The sequence below is a fragment of the Poecilia mexicana genome, unplaced genomic scaffold (genome assembly GCF_051168715.1).
Source record: "Poecilia mexicana isolate PSO_F unplaced genomic scaffold, ASM5116871v1 scaffold_6, whole genome shotgun sequence".
NCBI lineage: Eukaryota > Metazoa > Chordata > Actinopteri > Cyprinodontiformes > Poeciliidae > Poecilia > Poecilia mexicana.
Window position 1 is genome coordinate 8300522 of NW_028263375.1, and position 15808 is coordinate 8316329.

The 15808-nt window shown below is 38.0% G+C and overlaps 2 protein-coding genes across 2 annotated transcripts; both read left to right on the forward strand.

The window, feature by feature from the left end:
* The first annotated feature begins 3720 nt into the window (after positions 1 to 3720).
* On the forward strand, positions 3721 to 7028 carry LOC106905972 (GTPase IMAP family member 2-like). Its single transcript, XM_014971034.2, has 2 exons — positions 3721 to 5227; positions 6185 to 7028. The coding sequence occupies exons 1-2, from the start codon at positions 5200 to 5202 to the stop codon at positions 6895 to 6897; spliced, it is 741 nt and encodes a 246-aa protein (XP_014826520.2). The 5' UTR covers positions 3721 to 5199; the 3' UTR covers positions 6898 to 7028.
* A 2653-nt stretch (positions 7029 to 9681) lies between these two features.
* On the forward strand, positions 9682 to 11528 carry LOC106905971 (GTPase IMAP family member 9-like). The gene is made up of 2 exons (XM_088006712.1): positions 9682 to 9762; positions 10442 to 11528. Exons 1-2 carry the CDS (start codon positions 9682 to 9684, stop codon positions 11414 to 11416), a joined length of 1056 nt encoding a protein of 351 aa, XP_087862838.1. The 3' UTR covers positions 11417 to 11528.
* The last annotated feature ends 4280 nt before the right edge of the window (positions 11529 to 15808 follow it).

Below are 15808 nucleotides of genomic sequence, written 5' to 3' on the forward strand. Positions count from 1 at the left end.
AGTTCCTGAAGTGCAGCCAGTCTGTTTTTCAGTGGGATTCCCAAACCTGTCAGTAAATATCCTGTATTATGCATTCCCCCACACAATTCCCGTATTCTCAAATCTCAAACTTGACAGGTATGATTCCCACAGAATGTGTCAGTCAGAATGTTTTGAGGCCTGGGCATGTTGCTTTGTCTTTGGAAGCGGGGTCAATGGAGTTGTTTTGGAGTTTTAACATCAGGTGTTGAAATTGTTTGTGCATTTTGGCTCACAGCCGGTCACGCTGATTCGTCTAGGTCACATGTGTCAAACTCAAGGCCCACGGGCCACATGTGGCCCGCCATGTCATTTTATGTGCCCCCCCCCCCGCCCCCAGCGTTTTATAGGCCGATGATTGACTTAAAATAGGTTTTGAGCACGAATTGACTATAAACTACATCTCCCATAATGCATTCCAATTGTTACCAGCCAACATTACGGCTTCTCGCCACTAGAGAGCAGCAGAGTCACCTCAAGCTGCTTATTGATTTTCCCAGCGAATAAAACTGAGACATCGACAAGCTAACATCAAAACGTCCAAGAAAAGAAACATCGATTTACAAGTAAGACTGTGAATGAAGATGTGTGTGAGTTGGTGTCAGGGCGGCAGGTGGCGCTAGACGTTATCTTGACCGACAACATAAAAAAATCGGTCCTGTACTATTTTTACCCGTGAAATTACAATCATATTAACATCGGCTATTTAGTCGCATTTTATGCGGTTTAGTTAATATTCACCGTGAATCCAGATCCCATCACAAATTAAGCAGATAAATGTATCTACATTTTTCTCGTAGTGACAAAAACCACTGACTGAGGCCCCAATAACTTTTAATAAATTAAATTAAGTGACTTCACTTAAATTAGCAGCACTTCACCCGCTGGGGTCTGAACGCACTTCCTCCTGGTTCCCATCTGCAGAAAAATCTGCGCTAATTCATCAGTCAGTTGGATCTGGTCCAAACAGATCAACTGAACTCTGTGAGTGTTTTACCCTGTGCGGTCCGGTGTGCGCTTTTACCAGGAATTTTTTATTTTTTATTTTATTTTATTTATTTATTTTGCGTGGTTTCGCTTCTCCGAAACGGACAGATGTTACGTCTGCAGCTCCTCCAGAGCGCCGCTCTCCTGGGTAACGTGAACCCAGAAGTCTCCATTTGTTAAATCCGCTGGATGAGTTACTCCCAGTGGTTTCTAAGTCTTCGCAGCGGCGGAGCCTCGTCCGCAGTGGTTGAGCAGCGGACTGCGCATGTTACAGTCTAATTAACTTTTGCATAGTCATTTATTTCCTCCAGATAAACTGCCGGCTCCTCAAATGGATTAACACAACGTTGCATTCTCTTTAGTTTTCTCTGGTCTGTAATGGAGACTTGAATTTAACGCGCCATTTCAACCAAAGGTTTGTAATGCGCTTCCTAACCAGACGCTCCAAAGCGTCCGGTCCATAACTCTTCAACACGCCGTCAGCTCCTGGTCAGAAAGAGGCATTTAGTTCAGAGTGTCATGTTCCGTGTTTCCGTATGTTTATTTTTGAGTTCTCTGTGTTCAGTCCTGTGTTCCTGTGAGTCTCTGTCCTGTCCTCCCCGTTGATTGCTCCCCAGGTGTGTCTACTTACCTGATTACCCTCCATGTGTATTTAAACCCACCTGTGTCTGTGTTCTTCGTCGGATCCTTGTCGTTAATCTGTGTCTAAGTTGTCTATGTCTAAGTCACGTCTTGTTTCCGCTCCAGTAGAACTGTGAAGTCCTGGATAGCGTTAGCTCTCGTTTTTGTCCTGTGTATCAGTTGCTACCGGTATTTGGCTGTGTGCCTGTCTTTCTGCCGTGCTGCCTGTTTTGGACTGTGAGCTTCATCATTAAATATCATCATCATCACCATAACCTGGGTCTCGGCGTCTCTCCTCACCACCACCAACCGCAACTCATGACACAGAGACCATGAGATGATATTCAGAAAGGATTTTTTTAAATTAATTAATTGATTTCAGTTGCCTCTGAGACTAAATCTTTGCGTAAAGTCTATAATGTCTGCCCATGTGACTTTTTATTATTTGTTTGCTTACCTTTAAACACTGATTTAAATATTGTAATTTTTAAACTGAGCAGTAATTTTACATCCATGGAAACTCAAATGTAATATTTAAAACTTCAATACATAAAATCAGTTATTTAACAATATGAGGTGTTTAATTTATTTGTAGCATTGTATTTTTATACATTTATGCTAGGGGGGCCCAAGTCTAGTTTTCCAGACCATCTGCAGCTTTAGATGCATTCCTTCTCTAACACACCTGGACCACTGACTCATTATAAGCCTCTACAGAACTGAATGAGGGAAGTCAACCTTTTGTCTGGGGTGTTTTAGCAGGGATGCACTCCTGATTTGTACCGTCAATGTGGCCCGTTGAGGGGGGGCCAATATGCTGAAGTGGCCCTCGGTGAAATTGAGTTTGACACCCCTGGTCTAGGTGAATCAACGTTAGACATCTCATCAAAGAGAGGGTTTTTTTTTTCAGCTTAGCTCCAGGGTCTTCCAGGGTGAGTTGCATGTGAACTCTCTGTTGATTTGAGGAAGAGTTGTTTTATTTCCACAAGCAACTTTTATCTCAAACTTCACCTCTAGGCGTTGAATAATCTTCATTTCTACTGAAGTCTTTGTATAATACTGAGCTGGTCGTTGCTTTTTGTTATTAGTAGAATAACCTGGCCTGGGTCGAATCTGGGTTGGTTTTGGTATTCCTCTCTAGAATATGATTTTTTATTTCTACTGAAGGAAGTCTTTGTATAATACTGCTGATATTCCCGGTGTCGACCAGAGCCTGAACTGGTTTATTTTTAAATGGACACACCTGACATTATTAAACAGAAAATGAACACAAGATTCTTACATCAACCTTCAGAAAGGAACACTTGCTACATTTATTTGTTATGACATTTTATCCAGAGGACAGTAAGTACTAAAGGCTTTTACGGCTGTGCAAAACTTGATTTAGATGCCAACCTTCTTGTTAAGATCCTCACCATCACTAACATTGTGTCAGTGCAGATTTATTAGCTGGAATCTGGAAGAGGGAGTTTAACTGACTGAGCTTGAAAGCAATTAAGGATTACTGGTATTTACTTGCTGACAATGACGCAGTCCAGAACAAACAAAACACAAACACAAAGATTAATCTTGAAGCAAATTATTACTATGGTAACACAATTAAACAATGAAGGTTTTTCATGTCACAGTCAAGTCAATCAAGTTTATTTGTGTAGAACATTTCAGCAACAAGGAAGTTTCAAGTGCTTTAGATCATAAAAACATCATACAGCCAGCAATTGAGAAACCAGTAGCAAACATTGCATTTTGTAAAATGCAGCTAAAATCATCAATACACATCAGAATGTTGATCAATGTTTCATGTCAAGGAAATGTTCGTAAATGGGGGGACAATACCTGCATCCATCTGAGATATGGATGCAATAATTATCCAGCCTGGATAATTATCATTATCTAGGAAATTCAGGACATTTGAACCAATGATGGGATCATCACTTTGACCACGGACAACCAGGACTGGCACAATGCACTTCATTCCATAGACGGAGAGAGTCAGGTTAAAAAAGTCACTTTGTCAAGTAAAGCTAATTGATCTCCAATTAGCTAGCACGTGTTTTAAAGTGTTGAATCAACCAAAACGCTCTCTTTAAAGAAAGTACGTGCAACATGCATGACGTAATTGAAGGAGAATGGAGCCCAACTCCTGTGATCTGTGTTTTTAGCTTTATTTTTTTTTTTAGCAAAGACTCAACATAAATGACCACAGCATTACCCTTCATCTCAACCCCTAGATTTGGTGTTGGAAATAAAGACTGGGACTTCTGCTGGCCATTGGACCACAACTTGGTATCTCTCTGGTGCTCTGGAAAGTGCTAACATACAGAAGCTTGAGATCTGGCTCATCCATGAGGGGGTTTTTTTTGTCACCCACACTTCACCTCTCTGAATGTGAGTATCGTAGTTTCCTGAAGATCAACTCTGGTTAACGGTCTCCTGGTCTGGTCTTGTGCTGGCCTTTGACTAAGTTTTGGACAGTTTTTTCCCACTGTCCGGGAGAGAAGGTAAACAGAGACCATTTCTACTTCAGTAAGAAAGGGTTGAGTGACCAGGGTCACCACAAACTTTGCAGAACCTCGGAGAGCGATCAAGGTTCTGCAAGATGGTGCATGATGGACTAAACCCAATGGACTTGTGTTATAGCAAGTAACTAAACAGTCAAGCAGATACATTAGACAGTGCACACCTTCCAAATCCACAGACTGATGAAACCACTGATGGAGAGTTTCCCAATTGGCTGAACTGCAATGTGAGGCTGAGGCTATAGTTGGCACTGAGTGCAGTGGGACAAGTGAGACAGTAAGCTGTGTAACAGTGTCACTGGCTACTGGAACTGCTGCTGACAGCCTGCCATCCCGGGGGGCAGCAGTGGTCATTTATGGGCCGGCGTGCATGAAGACAGGATATTGTGAGATGCATCACTGTGTGTTGGTGTTCACCTGTCCTGGCTGTATTTGGAGTTTCCCCTGAGCCACTGCAGCTTGCACATGGCTGGGCATAAATCTAATTGATGTGGAGGACTCGTGGCTATTGGCTCTGCATTCTGGAATGCACTGATACGTTATTGCACTTCACTTGTTGTCCACTCCTCAGCAGCCTTAAAGAAGCACTGTGTAGCAACCTGTGGACAGCTGAAGATAGGAGAAACCCCTGACAATCAAGATGGCCCAGATCCTCAGGACTGTGTCATCATGGCACCACTGTGATAAGGTCTAACCTTTAATTCTGTGCTATCTTTGCATTAAGAAAAAGAAAGGTCAGATCTGGATTCACTGTCTTTCATTCCATTTGTTTAAAATGTAAACAAGGTAGCTATAGTAACAACCATGTGAATGTTCTTTTTAGGCCTCTATTGAGCCATTATTTGATGCAGGTGTTTGTTGAAATGTTTAGTTATTATTTCCATCAGGAGGATGTTCTTCAAAGCTGCATGGTTCTGACAGTGACTGGCAGACAGATTCAAGGGGAGGAGACTGGAACCAGACTACAAAACAGCAGGAATTAAAAAGCAAAAGTTTCACTACCAAGAAATCAACAGCCACAGTTCATCCCAGATCAACTGCCTGCAAGAGGACAATGGAAATGACCAGCCATGGTTCAGCTGGTAAGAAAAATTCATGATTTATACATTATTATAAAATGGAAATCTATAATGTCATAATGACTCACAACACAAGTTATTTTGTTAAAAAATGTTTCATTTTTATAGGTGGATTTAAACTCAAGAAGTTGCACAGTTATTTTTGTAGTTTTCTATTTGGAGGCTTTAAGTGACATCCATGAAAAATCAAAGATTTATTGCTCAAATAAGTAACTGAATTAATGAATAAATTAATTATACTTTTGAAAGCAAACACATTTTAAAAGTGTTCAAAGGTCCAATTTACTCCTTGCATACTGAGGAGCAGAAAGCTGTCGCCATTGTTTCTCCCTAAGTCCAGTGGGTGGCGCAGATTGATACAATTAATAGTAGCCACACAGACACCAGCTAGAAAGAAACAAACGCACCCAGTACAACACTTTCATTCTATTGGCTGAGAGGTTGCCGGGTGACTGTGCCAAAAGGTCTTTCCAAAAGCGAGCAGAGTGTGAGGGCAAGAAGAAGTTATGAGTACAATCATTACAAGTTTTGAGAAGAAAGATATGAAGTTCTGTTTTCAGACTAAAAATGTGTTCTCTTGAATCATGGCAGAAAAAATGTCCCCAAATAGCAGCTTCAAAACTGTGAAATGAACTGCACTTTTAAAATTTAGCAATGGACAACTAACTTTATGTAAGTAAGTTTATATCAAAAACACAATGACAAAAGTTTCTCTTGCCCAAATAATGTCTGGAAAGTTGAGTTTTCTTTTGGAACCAACTGTTTCAGTTACACATCAGTCAGTGCTCTATATATGGGCAGGAATGGAGGATATGTTACATTTTATCACAACATATAGTTGTGTTTATTGCAATAATGAAAAAAATATTTTAAAATTAATCTTTCTTGGCAATAGATAGTGGGAGTATGTGTGATGTAAATGTTGCTCTGCTATCTCCTGAACTGCTGTGTTGTTTTCAGACCTCAGATTGGTGCTGGTGGGTCAAGAACGAGTCGGGAAGAGCTCAGCAGGAAACACCATCCTGAGAAATAAGGAGTTTAACTCTGAAGACGGTCTCAAGCTGCTGACTCGAAGCAGTAAGAAGGCAGAAAATGAAGTTTTCTCTCGTAGAGTCTCAGTGGTCGACACCCCTGGACTCTCCAGCTCTGTTCTTCCCCCAGAAGAAGTGAAAGCTGAGATCCAGAGAGCTGTGGAGCTGAGCTCTCCTGGTCCTCATGTTTTTCTGCTCACCATCAAGCTGGGAAGATTCACTGAACAGGAAGAGCCAGGACTGGAGATGCTGCAGGAGATTCTGGGTCCAGAGGTTTCCAAGTTCACCATGATCCTGTTCACCCACACGGACCGACTGGAACAAACAGGCATTAATGTTCATCAGTTTGTACAAGAAGATGAAAACTTGCAGAAAATAGTGCAGAGCTGCAGTGGGAGGTATCATGTGTTCAACAACAAGCAGATGGAAGACAGGAAGCAGGTCCAGGATCTGCTGGATAAAATAGATTCACTCTCAGACGGAGGACGTCGCTTTTATCAGAGGCAGATTTCTCTGATCACTTTCTGTAGGTGGGCTCAGTCATGGTGGTCAGACTGGAGACTGAAACTTGGAGTTGGCTTTCTGTGCTGTTGGATATTGAGCAACATCTGTAGTCGGTTGAGAAAAGAAGAGATGAAGTAAAAAAATTACCGGAGGAAGAAAGTTTCATGGAAAATGTCAGTGTGAATAAAATGATCAATTATCCATTACAATCCAAACATTTGTTGTAATTGGCTGGGTTTAAAAATAATAAAACAACTGATTTAAATCAACTGGTTTGATTCTTTCTGGTTTATTGCAGCAGGGACTGGGTCTTGTTACATCAAGCAAACTGACCAAGGAGATCAGGGCTTAAAGAAAATACAATAAGAAACTAAACAGTTTCTCATCTAAACATAAGTGGTCTAAATTTACATAACATAACTTCAGACGACTTCATCTCCATGAAGGAGGGTCGAATTTGAAAAAGCTGCATTTAATTCTTAAAATAATAAAACAACTAGTCAGATATTTGTTTTTCAACAATTAAGGCTTTCTTTATTTAGACTAAAACCTAACGTTAAAATGTTTTTAATTTAAAATCCTGAAAAATTATTGATCATATTTTAATTTACTAGTTAATTAAATGTAGATCTTAGAGATGTGATTAAAACTTTGTTTTATTACAGAAAAATACATGATTAAATATAAATATAATATTGAAAGCAAAAATAACCATTTCACTTTATCAAACGCTTTTTCAGTATCCAAAGTTACAATGGCTGGGTCTTATTTGTTAAAGCCATTAAGTTCAACAATCTCCCTATATTATATGAGGAGTGTCTATTTTTAATGAAACCAGTTTGATCTGGATGAATTAATGATGAGATGACTTTTTCAATTCTGATTAATGATCATTTTCATATCTGTATTTATTAATGAGAGCTGTCCATAGCTACAGGTGACCATAGCATCTTTGCCAGGTTTAAGAACTGTAATAGCAGCTGTATTTAAATTTTGAGGAATAAAACCAGTTTCTTTTATTTCTTGTATTAATTTGAGATATGCTGGATTAAGCATATCCAAAAAAATTATAGAATTCAGCTGGAAAACCGTTCGGTCCTGGTGCTTTACTGTTTGGCAAAAGGTGTTTTTTGCATTGATTAATGTTTCTGTTCATGGAGCTGCAAGCAGACCAATTTGTTCATCTGATTGATATTGTTTAAAAAATTTCTTGGTCATCTGTCAAATGTGGTAGATTGTTTAAAAAAAGAGTTAATTTTTTCTTGGGAAGGATTATTTTCCTCAGAATACAATTTGGTATAAAAATCTAGAAAAACATTTATTTCTTCTAGCGACTGGGTCGGTTTCCCTGCTGAATCTTTAATAACAGAAATAATTTTTTTTTTCTTTGTTCTTTTTCAGTTGATTGGCCAAATATTTACTAGATTTATTAGTACAGTGACAGTAAAAAAATAGCTCTCTCGTTTATAATCCTATTTAGTTCATAACTTTACTGATGTATTTTCTCTTCAGTTTGTTCTGTTGAAATTCTTATTTCCTCTAAATTCTTGATTTCTGTCTCTATCTGAGTTTGTTTTTCTCGTTCCTCCTTTTCTTATGGACTCCATAAGCTATGATTCTGCCTCATAATGCAGTTTTCCCTGTTTCCCATATCAGTGATGCTGCAGTATTTGGTGACTCATTTATCTTGAGGATTGGCGCCCCTTCCTGTTTCAGATTTTTATCAAACTCTTGGTCTTCCAGTAGTGATGGATGAAGGCGCCATCTACTGAAAGACTTGGGAAATTGTTTTCTATAATCAAAGAGATAGATATAGGAGGATGATCACAATCGAGTGTATATTAGTTTTTGTTATGTTTCCCATTAGAAAGTTGCTTATTAGAAACATATTGATCTGTGAATATGAAAGACGGACAGAAGAGAAAAAAGTAAATTCTTTGGAGACTGGATGTAATCATCTCCATCCATCACTAAGGCCAAATTCACTCATATATTGTTTAATTTCTTCTGATTATTTCAGGGTTGATCTGTAATTAGATCTTGTTTTCTTATCAAGTTTAATGGATTTAATACTGTATTAAAGTTTCCACCTGTTATTATTTGGGAGTCTGAAAATTCTGAAAATATTGTAAAGAAATTTTGAAAAAATAATGGACTATCTGTGTTTGGACCATAAACATTGGCTATTGTTAGTGTCTGATTGTACATAGATATTTTAATTATTACCTTCAGGATCCACGATAGTTTTATGGTGTGTTACTTGTATATTTTTAGCAATCAAAATGCAAAGTCGTCTTTGTCTCGAATTATATTTTGAATAAAATACTAGGTTATACTGGGTTGTTTTTAGATCAATGTGATCTGTGTTTCCTGAAGGAGACAAATATCAGCATGTAGATCAGATAAATGTTCAAATATTTTCACCTTTTTTTACATGAACCTTAATATTCCAGTTAATAACATTTAGATATTACATTTTATAGTGATAAAGTCAGTAAATATTAAGGGAAAAAACAAAAAGGAGAAAAAAAACATGCTAATAAATTTTAAATAAGCAGAAACATAATTAAACAAGATGGCATTATTTAAATAAAAACACAGCATGTTCAGGTTAGAGAAGCCTGGATGTGGCGTCTTTGTCTCGGTATAATCTGCCACTATTATCACGGCTTTTTTTCCTTCAGTCATCTTCAACTTTCTGATGGGAAAAAGTTTTTTCCTTCTATCGTTTATTTCCTGTGGAAATTGTTCATTCAGTCCATAATTCATTTCATTCCTCTCAGTTCTCTTCCTTGTTGCTGTGCCATTTGTTTATGTTTAAATCTTTCAAATTTGGGCCGTTGTTTGGTGGTTCTATTTGTTGTTGACTGAATTCCAGACAGTCATGCAAAGCCTGAAATTCGTTATGCAGTAATTCGATCAATGAACGTCTATTTTCGAATTCAGGCAGCTTTTGACGATAAGATGCCACTCACCTCTCGAGGCCTGGGATTGAATGACAATGTGGGTGAGTTATCCACACGGCGGGTTCTGTTGGAGGTTTCAGTTGGAGTGCTGTGTGTGTTCATGGTGCAGATCCGAGTGAAGCAGTTGTCGATGTAATCCTCTAAGGCTCCCAGAAGGTTAGAAAAGATTGAATCTGCTAATCCACTTAAAGTCTCGTTTTCAACAACAATCTGGCCAGGATGCAAAAAAGTATCAAAACAGAAAAAAACACACATAAGCACTGAGCTTTAATGTTTTTTCTAAGTTGTTCCAATTGTTGGAGGCAGTAAAATGAAATGAGAATTGACCAAGTGGTGTATCGATATGTGTATTAAAGAATAGTAAATAATCTATACACAAAATCCATGAGGTGTATCAGCTACTGTGTGAGCTAAACTATAAAATGTCTTCTAAGCTTTGTGCCTGTATGTTCTGGTTTCAGTGTTCTTCATTAGGTATAAAAACATTTATTTAATTAGGTATAAAAACATTTATTTAGTGAATATTTGTTGGCTATTTAAGCAAATTTGCATGAGAAATGACAATTGACAAAGTTTATATGTTGTGTTCTTTGGGTTCTTTCATTCTGTGATCTACCTAATTTTCCCCCAGATCAATAAATCTAACCATGAAAAACATAATTCTGTATTTGACATCATTAAATTTATAAGTTTCTTCTTCTATTTGGCCAAAAAAGTCTTTCAGTTTATTGTTGTTTTCTAATTCTTCAACAGTTGAGAAGCCAGAGCTCAGGATCGTTCTTGTCGGGAAAACTGGAGTCGGAAAAAGTGCAGCAGGAAACACCATTTTAAGGAAGAGAGCTTTTGAGTCTAAACTCTTTCTTTCCTCTGTGACTCAGGCCTGTCAGAAGGAAACCAGTGATTGTGGTGGCTTAAATCTGGCTGTTATTGACACTCCAGGTCTGTTTAAGACGGGTAAAAGTAATGAAGAGGTTGTGAAAGAGATCGCTGAAGGCATCAGCCTGGTGGCTCCTGGTCCTCATGTCTTCCTGATTGTGCTGCAGCTGAACAGATTCACAGAAGAAGAAAGAAAAACCTTGGAAATAATCCAGAAAATGTTTGGAGAAGAAGCAGCCAAATACACCATGGTGCTGTTTACCCATGGAGACGAGCTGAGAGAGGAACACATGACAATGGAAAGCCTGTTGGAAACATCCGAGCCTCTAACAAACTTCATCAGTCAGTGCTCCATCTTGCAGACATTCGAAGATAAATATCATGTTTTTAACAACAAAGTTGAAGATCCTACTCAGGTCAGGAGACTGCTAAGGAAGATCAACAGGATGGTTCAACGAAATGAAGAAAGTGGAGGAAGTTTCTACTCCAATGAGATGTTTGAAGAGGCACAGAGAGCAAAGGAACGAGAAGAGGAGCAACTGTTCCTAGAAAATCCAGACATTAACCCTCAGGATGCAAGAAGACAGGCAGAGAGTGACAACTCATTTGTCCGTGCTGCTCTGAAGGCTGCTGGTGGAGCTGCTACTGGAGCCATTGCTGGAGTTGCTACTGGACTGGTTTTGAATACTACGACTGCTGGAGCTGTTATTGGGGGCAGGGAGGGAGGAGCTGTAGGAGCTGCAGTCGGAGGATCAGTGGGAGCAATGGTTGGAGCGGCACTAGCAGTGAAAGAGATGGCCTGCATTATACAGTGATGATGACGTGTCTGATGTTTGGTCTGCATCTTATTAAACCCTGATTTCATAATTAATGTAACATGTTCAGTTGTGTTTTGCAACATTAACAGCCTGAATATTAGAGCGTGTGAAGCATAGGCGTGATCTCCATCATAGGACATGAACCTGCTCTTTTTCACATGCTTTATAATTAAATACATTGTTGTCATCTCTGTAATTTTTTCCTTTTCTTTTTGAATTTGTAAAATGTCATTGTTAGTAGGATTTTCGGGGAGAACTATTTTTTCCGTAAGTGATAACTACAGAAATGTAAATCTAAAACCTTTATTCAGAGGAAGAATAGAGCCGATTTAGATGAAGAAGCCATAAAAACCTGAGTAACATTAAATTAATACAAAGGTAGAATAACCTTAGTTTTAGAATAAACATAAAATGTTCATTAATAAATTGCTTGATGAGAGAAATTAGATTTTTTAGTCACATGGAAGCAAAATTTCAGATCCAGTGGACTTTTTGTAGGCAAATGCTCAGGAACAAAACTAAAAACAATCCAGATTTCCTGGTTTAATGTAGCAATACTTTATTAAAGGACTCCGGACCAAGATATCCACTGCAAGCCAAAGAAACGACAACAAAACATATGGAGCATCGGGCATGAAGAAAAAATCTGAAAATTGAGTGAATGTGTTCATTTTCATTAAACTTACTGATATGAAGGAAAATTACCACAAATAAAGTCGCCACAGGGTAAGGTAAGGTAATTTTATTTATACAGCACATTTTCAGCAGGCATTTTACTAAAATATATGAATCCAGTCACATTCTGAAGTCCAGTGTGAATAATTTCACAAAATTCAATTATGCAGTGTCGATCAGTTAAAAACAATGTGGCTGCAAACTTTCATCCTGAGTAGGTATATGGTAAGAGTGGAAGGAAAGACTAATTTTGACCAAAAATAAAGCTTTATTAGAACCAGGACTGATTGAGGAAACTCTGGTCCTCTTGTTTTTACTTAGAATCTGCTTGATGAAGCAAATCTTTGGCACATATGACAATAAGCTGTGATTAATGTCACACCTGAGGAAGCTGCACGGACCAAGAAAGATTCCTATAATGAGGACCGGGTCTCGTTTAATCAAGCACTTAATGAACTGACCAAGTGAAAAACTGACCAAATGACCCAGTTTGGAGGAATTTACACAACATAACTTCAGACGGCTCCATCTCTAAGGGATCTAACTTGAATATTTAATTATTCAAGTTAAATAATTAAATATTCAAATTAGTAAAACAATTAGTTGTTTTACTAATTCAAATCAGTAAAACAACTTGAACCAAAACCTAGAATGTTTAAGTTATTTTTAAATCCTGAAAATTTATTGATCATATTTTTATTTACTAGTAAATTAAATGTAGAGCTCAGAGATGCCATTGAAACTATATTTTATTACAATAAAAGAAAATATTAAATTAATAAACATTTGCAGACAGAATATAAGGTTGAGTCATTACAGCAGGAAAACTCTTCCACATTTCAGACACAAGATCCTCTGAAAGTAGATTTTATTTAAAATTTTGGAAGGTTTCATAAAAATTGTCTGTAGTTTAGTCTCAACACAGTTTTTAAGTTTTTATAACTGACATATCAGAAATGTAGTTTTTTTAATAAAATGCAGTGGCAAGGAGACGTCGGCAGGTGGTGCTATTTAACCATTCAGTCACACATTTGACAAGGGAACTTTTACGCATATTTACAATTTAATTAAAATATATCTGTAATGCTCAAATTGACAACATATGCCATATTTACAAGAACCGACCCTTACAAAGGTAAATTAAATTAATTTACACGCTTTCCTGTTATTGGTGTCCAGTTTAATCAAATTTTGTGTTTCAAAGACATTTGGCTGTTTGTCTTGTCTGAAACTAAAAGTAGAAAATTAAAAGTTATGCAGATTCTATATCTTCATTCATTTTAGACAAACAAAGGTTTGCACCTTTGTCCATCAGCCACTGGGTGGAAGGCCACAAGTCCATCAGGGATACAGAGACACAGGAAAATCATGGTGGTTGTTTTTCCTGACAGTTTTACAGACATCTGACCGTCTGTAAAACATTCCTCCACAATCTATTATCAGAGTCTGCATCAGAAAGCTGAACATCAGCCTTAAAAACTTCTGAATAATGAAAACTTGATGAAGTTCATACAAAAAAAACTGTCTGCTGAGGGAAAAAGATCGGTTCTGATACCAAACAGACACAACAAGCTAAGATGGTTGCCTTTGTTATAGATTCTGTCTTTTCCTCTATCTCTTTTAGCGTCTTTTATCTGCTTACACGCACATGCTGCAGCTTACATCACCATGTTTATGTGCCGGCAGACAAACGTAAACAGACTGAAACTGATTAGACTACCCTTTAGGCAGGGTACAGATTGCATAGAAGAATAAAAGCTAAACTCGCATCACAATCCTTACCTCACTTGGTTCAGTCCCTGATACTCTGCCTCAATGCCAATATACTTAAAATACATTCTAAGTATATTTAAAATGTATTTCAATCACAAAAATAGTACACTCAAAACATACTAATCAAGCATGTTTTTATTTTATAAAAAGAAATATACTTAAAATATACTAACTTAAATTGTTCCAAAAAGTATGTTGAAGTATGCTTAGTACACTTTAAATTGTGCTTTAATACAATTTAAATACTATTAAAATACACTAAGCATAAAAATTAGTTGTTCCAAAATAGCACACGTTAAGTTAACTAATCCTAAGAGAACTTGATGTATAGTCAAGTACGGTCTGACTTAATGTATGCTTAAGTAAACTAAAACGTAACATACTTAGTATACTTATTTTTCACCAGGGCAGGACACACTGTCCTCCATGTTTTAGATGTTTCCCACTTCTCTTCTTTCCACTTGCACTAAATTATCAAAAAAAGGTGCACCAACAAGTTTCCTTTTCAGCTCCTGAATGCTTTTCAACTGATCTGCCAGCTAATTTGCCTAATAGAATCACGTGCAAGGTGCCCTGCAGCCCATGTTGTCATTTCAACAAATGAGATGCCCATAATAACAATCCCTTGATACTTTCAGATAGCATCATGCTACTTTTTCCTTTTATTTCTGGAACAAAGAGATAAGATGCATCCAATAAGGACAGGACTCTTGTCATTAGCATCTGTCAAAGCTGTTTTAAAAGATCAATAAGCGCTTTCAGGCATTTGGAAATTGTATCCATGGATGAACCAGCTCAAAACTTCTACTTCTCCTGTCATTTTTGCAAAATTACAGGTCAATCTCTTCTCTTCCACTCATCAGCAAAGTTATTGTAAAGCTGCAGTTCAATACCTTGACAGTCACCAGATGCTTTGACATGTTTAAGTGTTTCTACCACTTAAGTCTTATTGTTAGTTTGTGGAAGAACCTCAATGCTTTGAGATGAACACTTGTGATAATCTAAATATGCAGCTTTGTATACTGAACCTTTGGGAGCTTTTATCGCAGAGTGAACCACAGGACTCTGCATCCTGTTAAAATGCTCACCTGTGGGTGACAGAGACTCTTTAGAGCCCATACAACTTAAACTTCCTGTATAAGAAAGCTCTCAAAACTCCTGCCCTCATCAGAAAGTCATGGAGAGGCGCGAAAAATGGTAAAACCACTAATTTACATGAACTACAGCAACTGAGCTCTGCTATCGCTTGACCCAACAGCTCAGTCATGATGAGAACCTTTTCCTTTCCATCTTGAGAAGACTCAAAAAGAGTGAAGTATGCGATCATCATTCTGATGTACCATGGCTTCTTTAGCTTGGGGATCTTCTAAGGAATCTGTAAGGAGCAACTGAAAGACATTCTGTCCTCCGTCTGACCACACCACCAGGAACATGGAGCTGTACCACTCTGTCCCATCGCTAGCACAGTTCAAAAACCAGAGGAGAGAGGTTGGCTCTGCCTGCCTAATCAAGCCATCTTTAGTTATTTCAAGAAGTCAAGAAGGTTCCTTATGCTGGATCAGCTTGTTGGATTAGATCCTCTCCACCGATGTCAGTCAGACGTGGATCAGCATCTGCTGTAATTTCTGGTGGAGTCATCACAACCTTCAGCACAACCAGCTCTGTACCAAACAATACTAGTCAAATCTGGCAGCTGTGCTACCCTGAAGGTCCAAATTTGATTCTTTTCACATGACCAAAGGAGAAAATTAGTCCATTGCTTACCAGGAAAATAATCATAGCATTGTTGTTTCATGGCCCATTTTAATTCTAGAAAACTCTAGATTGATGGATCTGTAACTGGGCATGTTTCTTTCTGCAGCCCAGGACTGGGATAAGTAACAGCTCAGGCTTCGCTGTCTTGTTTCTGGTACACTGCAAAAACACTGTAGCTGATATGAA

Bases quoted from the DNA above. Each gene is read 5' to 3' on its own strand.
- LOC106905972 (XM_014971034.2), top strand. From the start codon at position 5,200: ATGGAAATGACCAGCCATGGTTCAGCTG. The intron at 5,228-6,184 runs GTAAGAAAAATT...TGTTGTTTTCAG, and splicing joins GACCAGCCATGGTTCAGCTG to ACCTCAGATTGGTGCTGGTG.
- LOC106905971 (XM_088006712.1), top strand. From the start codon at position 9,682: ATGAACGTCTATTTTCGAATTCAGGCAGCTTTTGACGATAAGATGCCA. The intron at 9,763-10,441 runs GTGGGTGAGTTA...TGGCCAAAAAAG, and splicing joins GCCTGGGATTGAATGACAAT to TCTTTCAGTTTATTGTTGTT.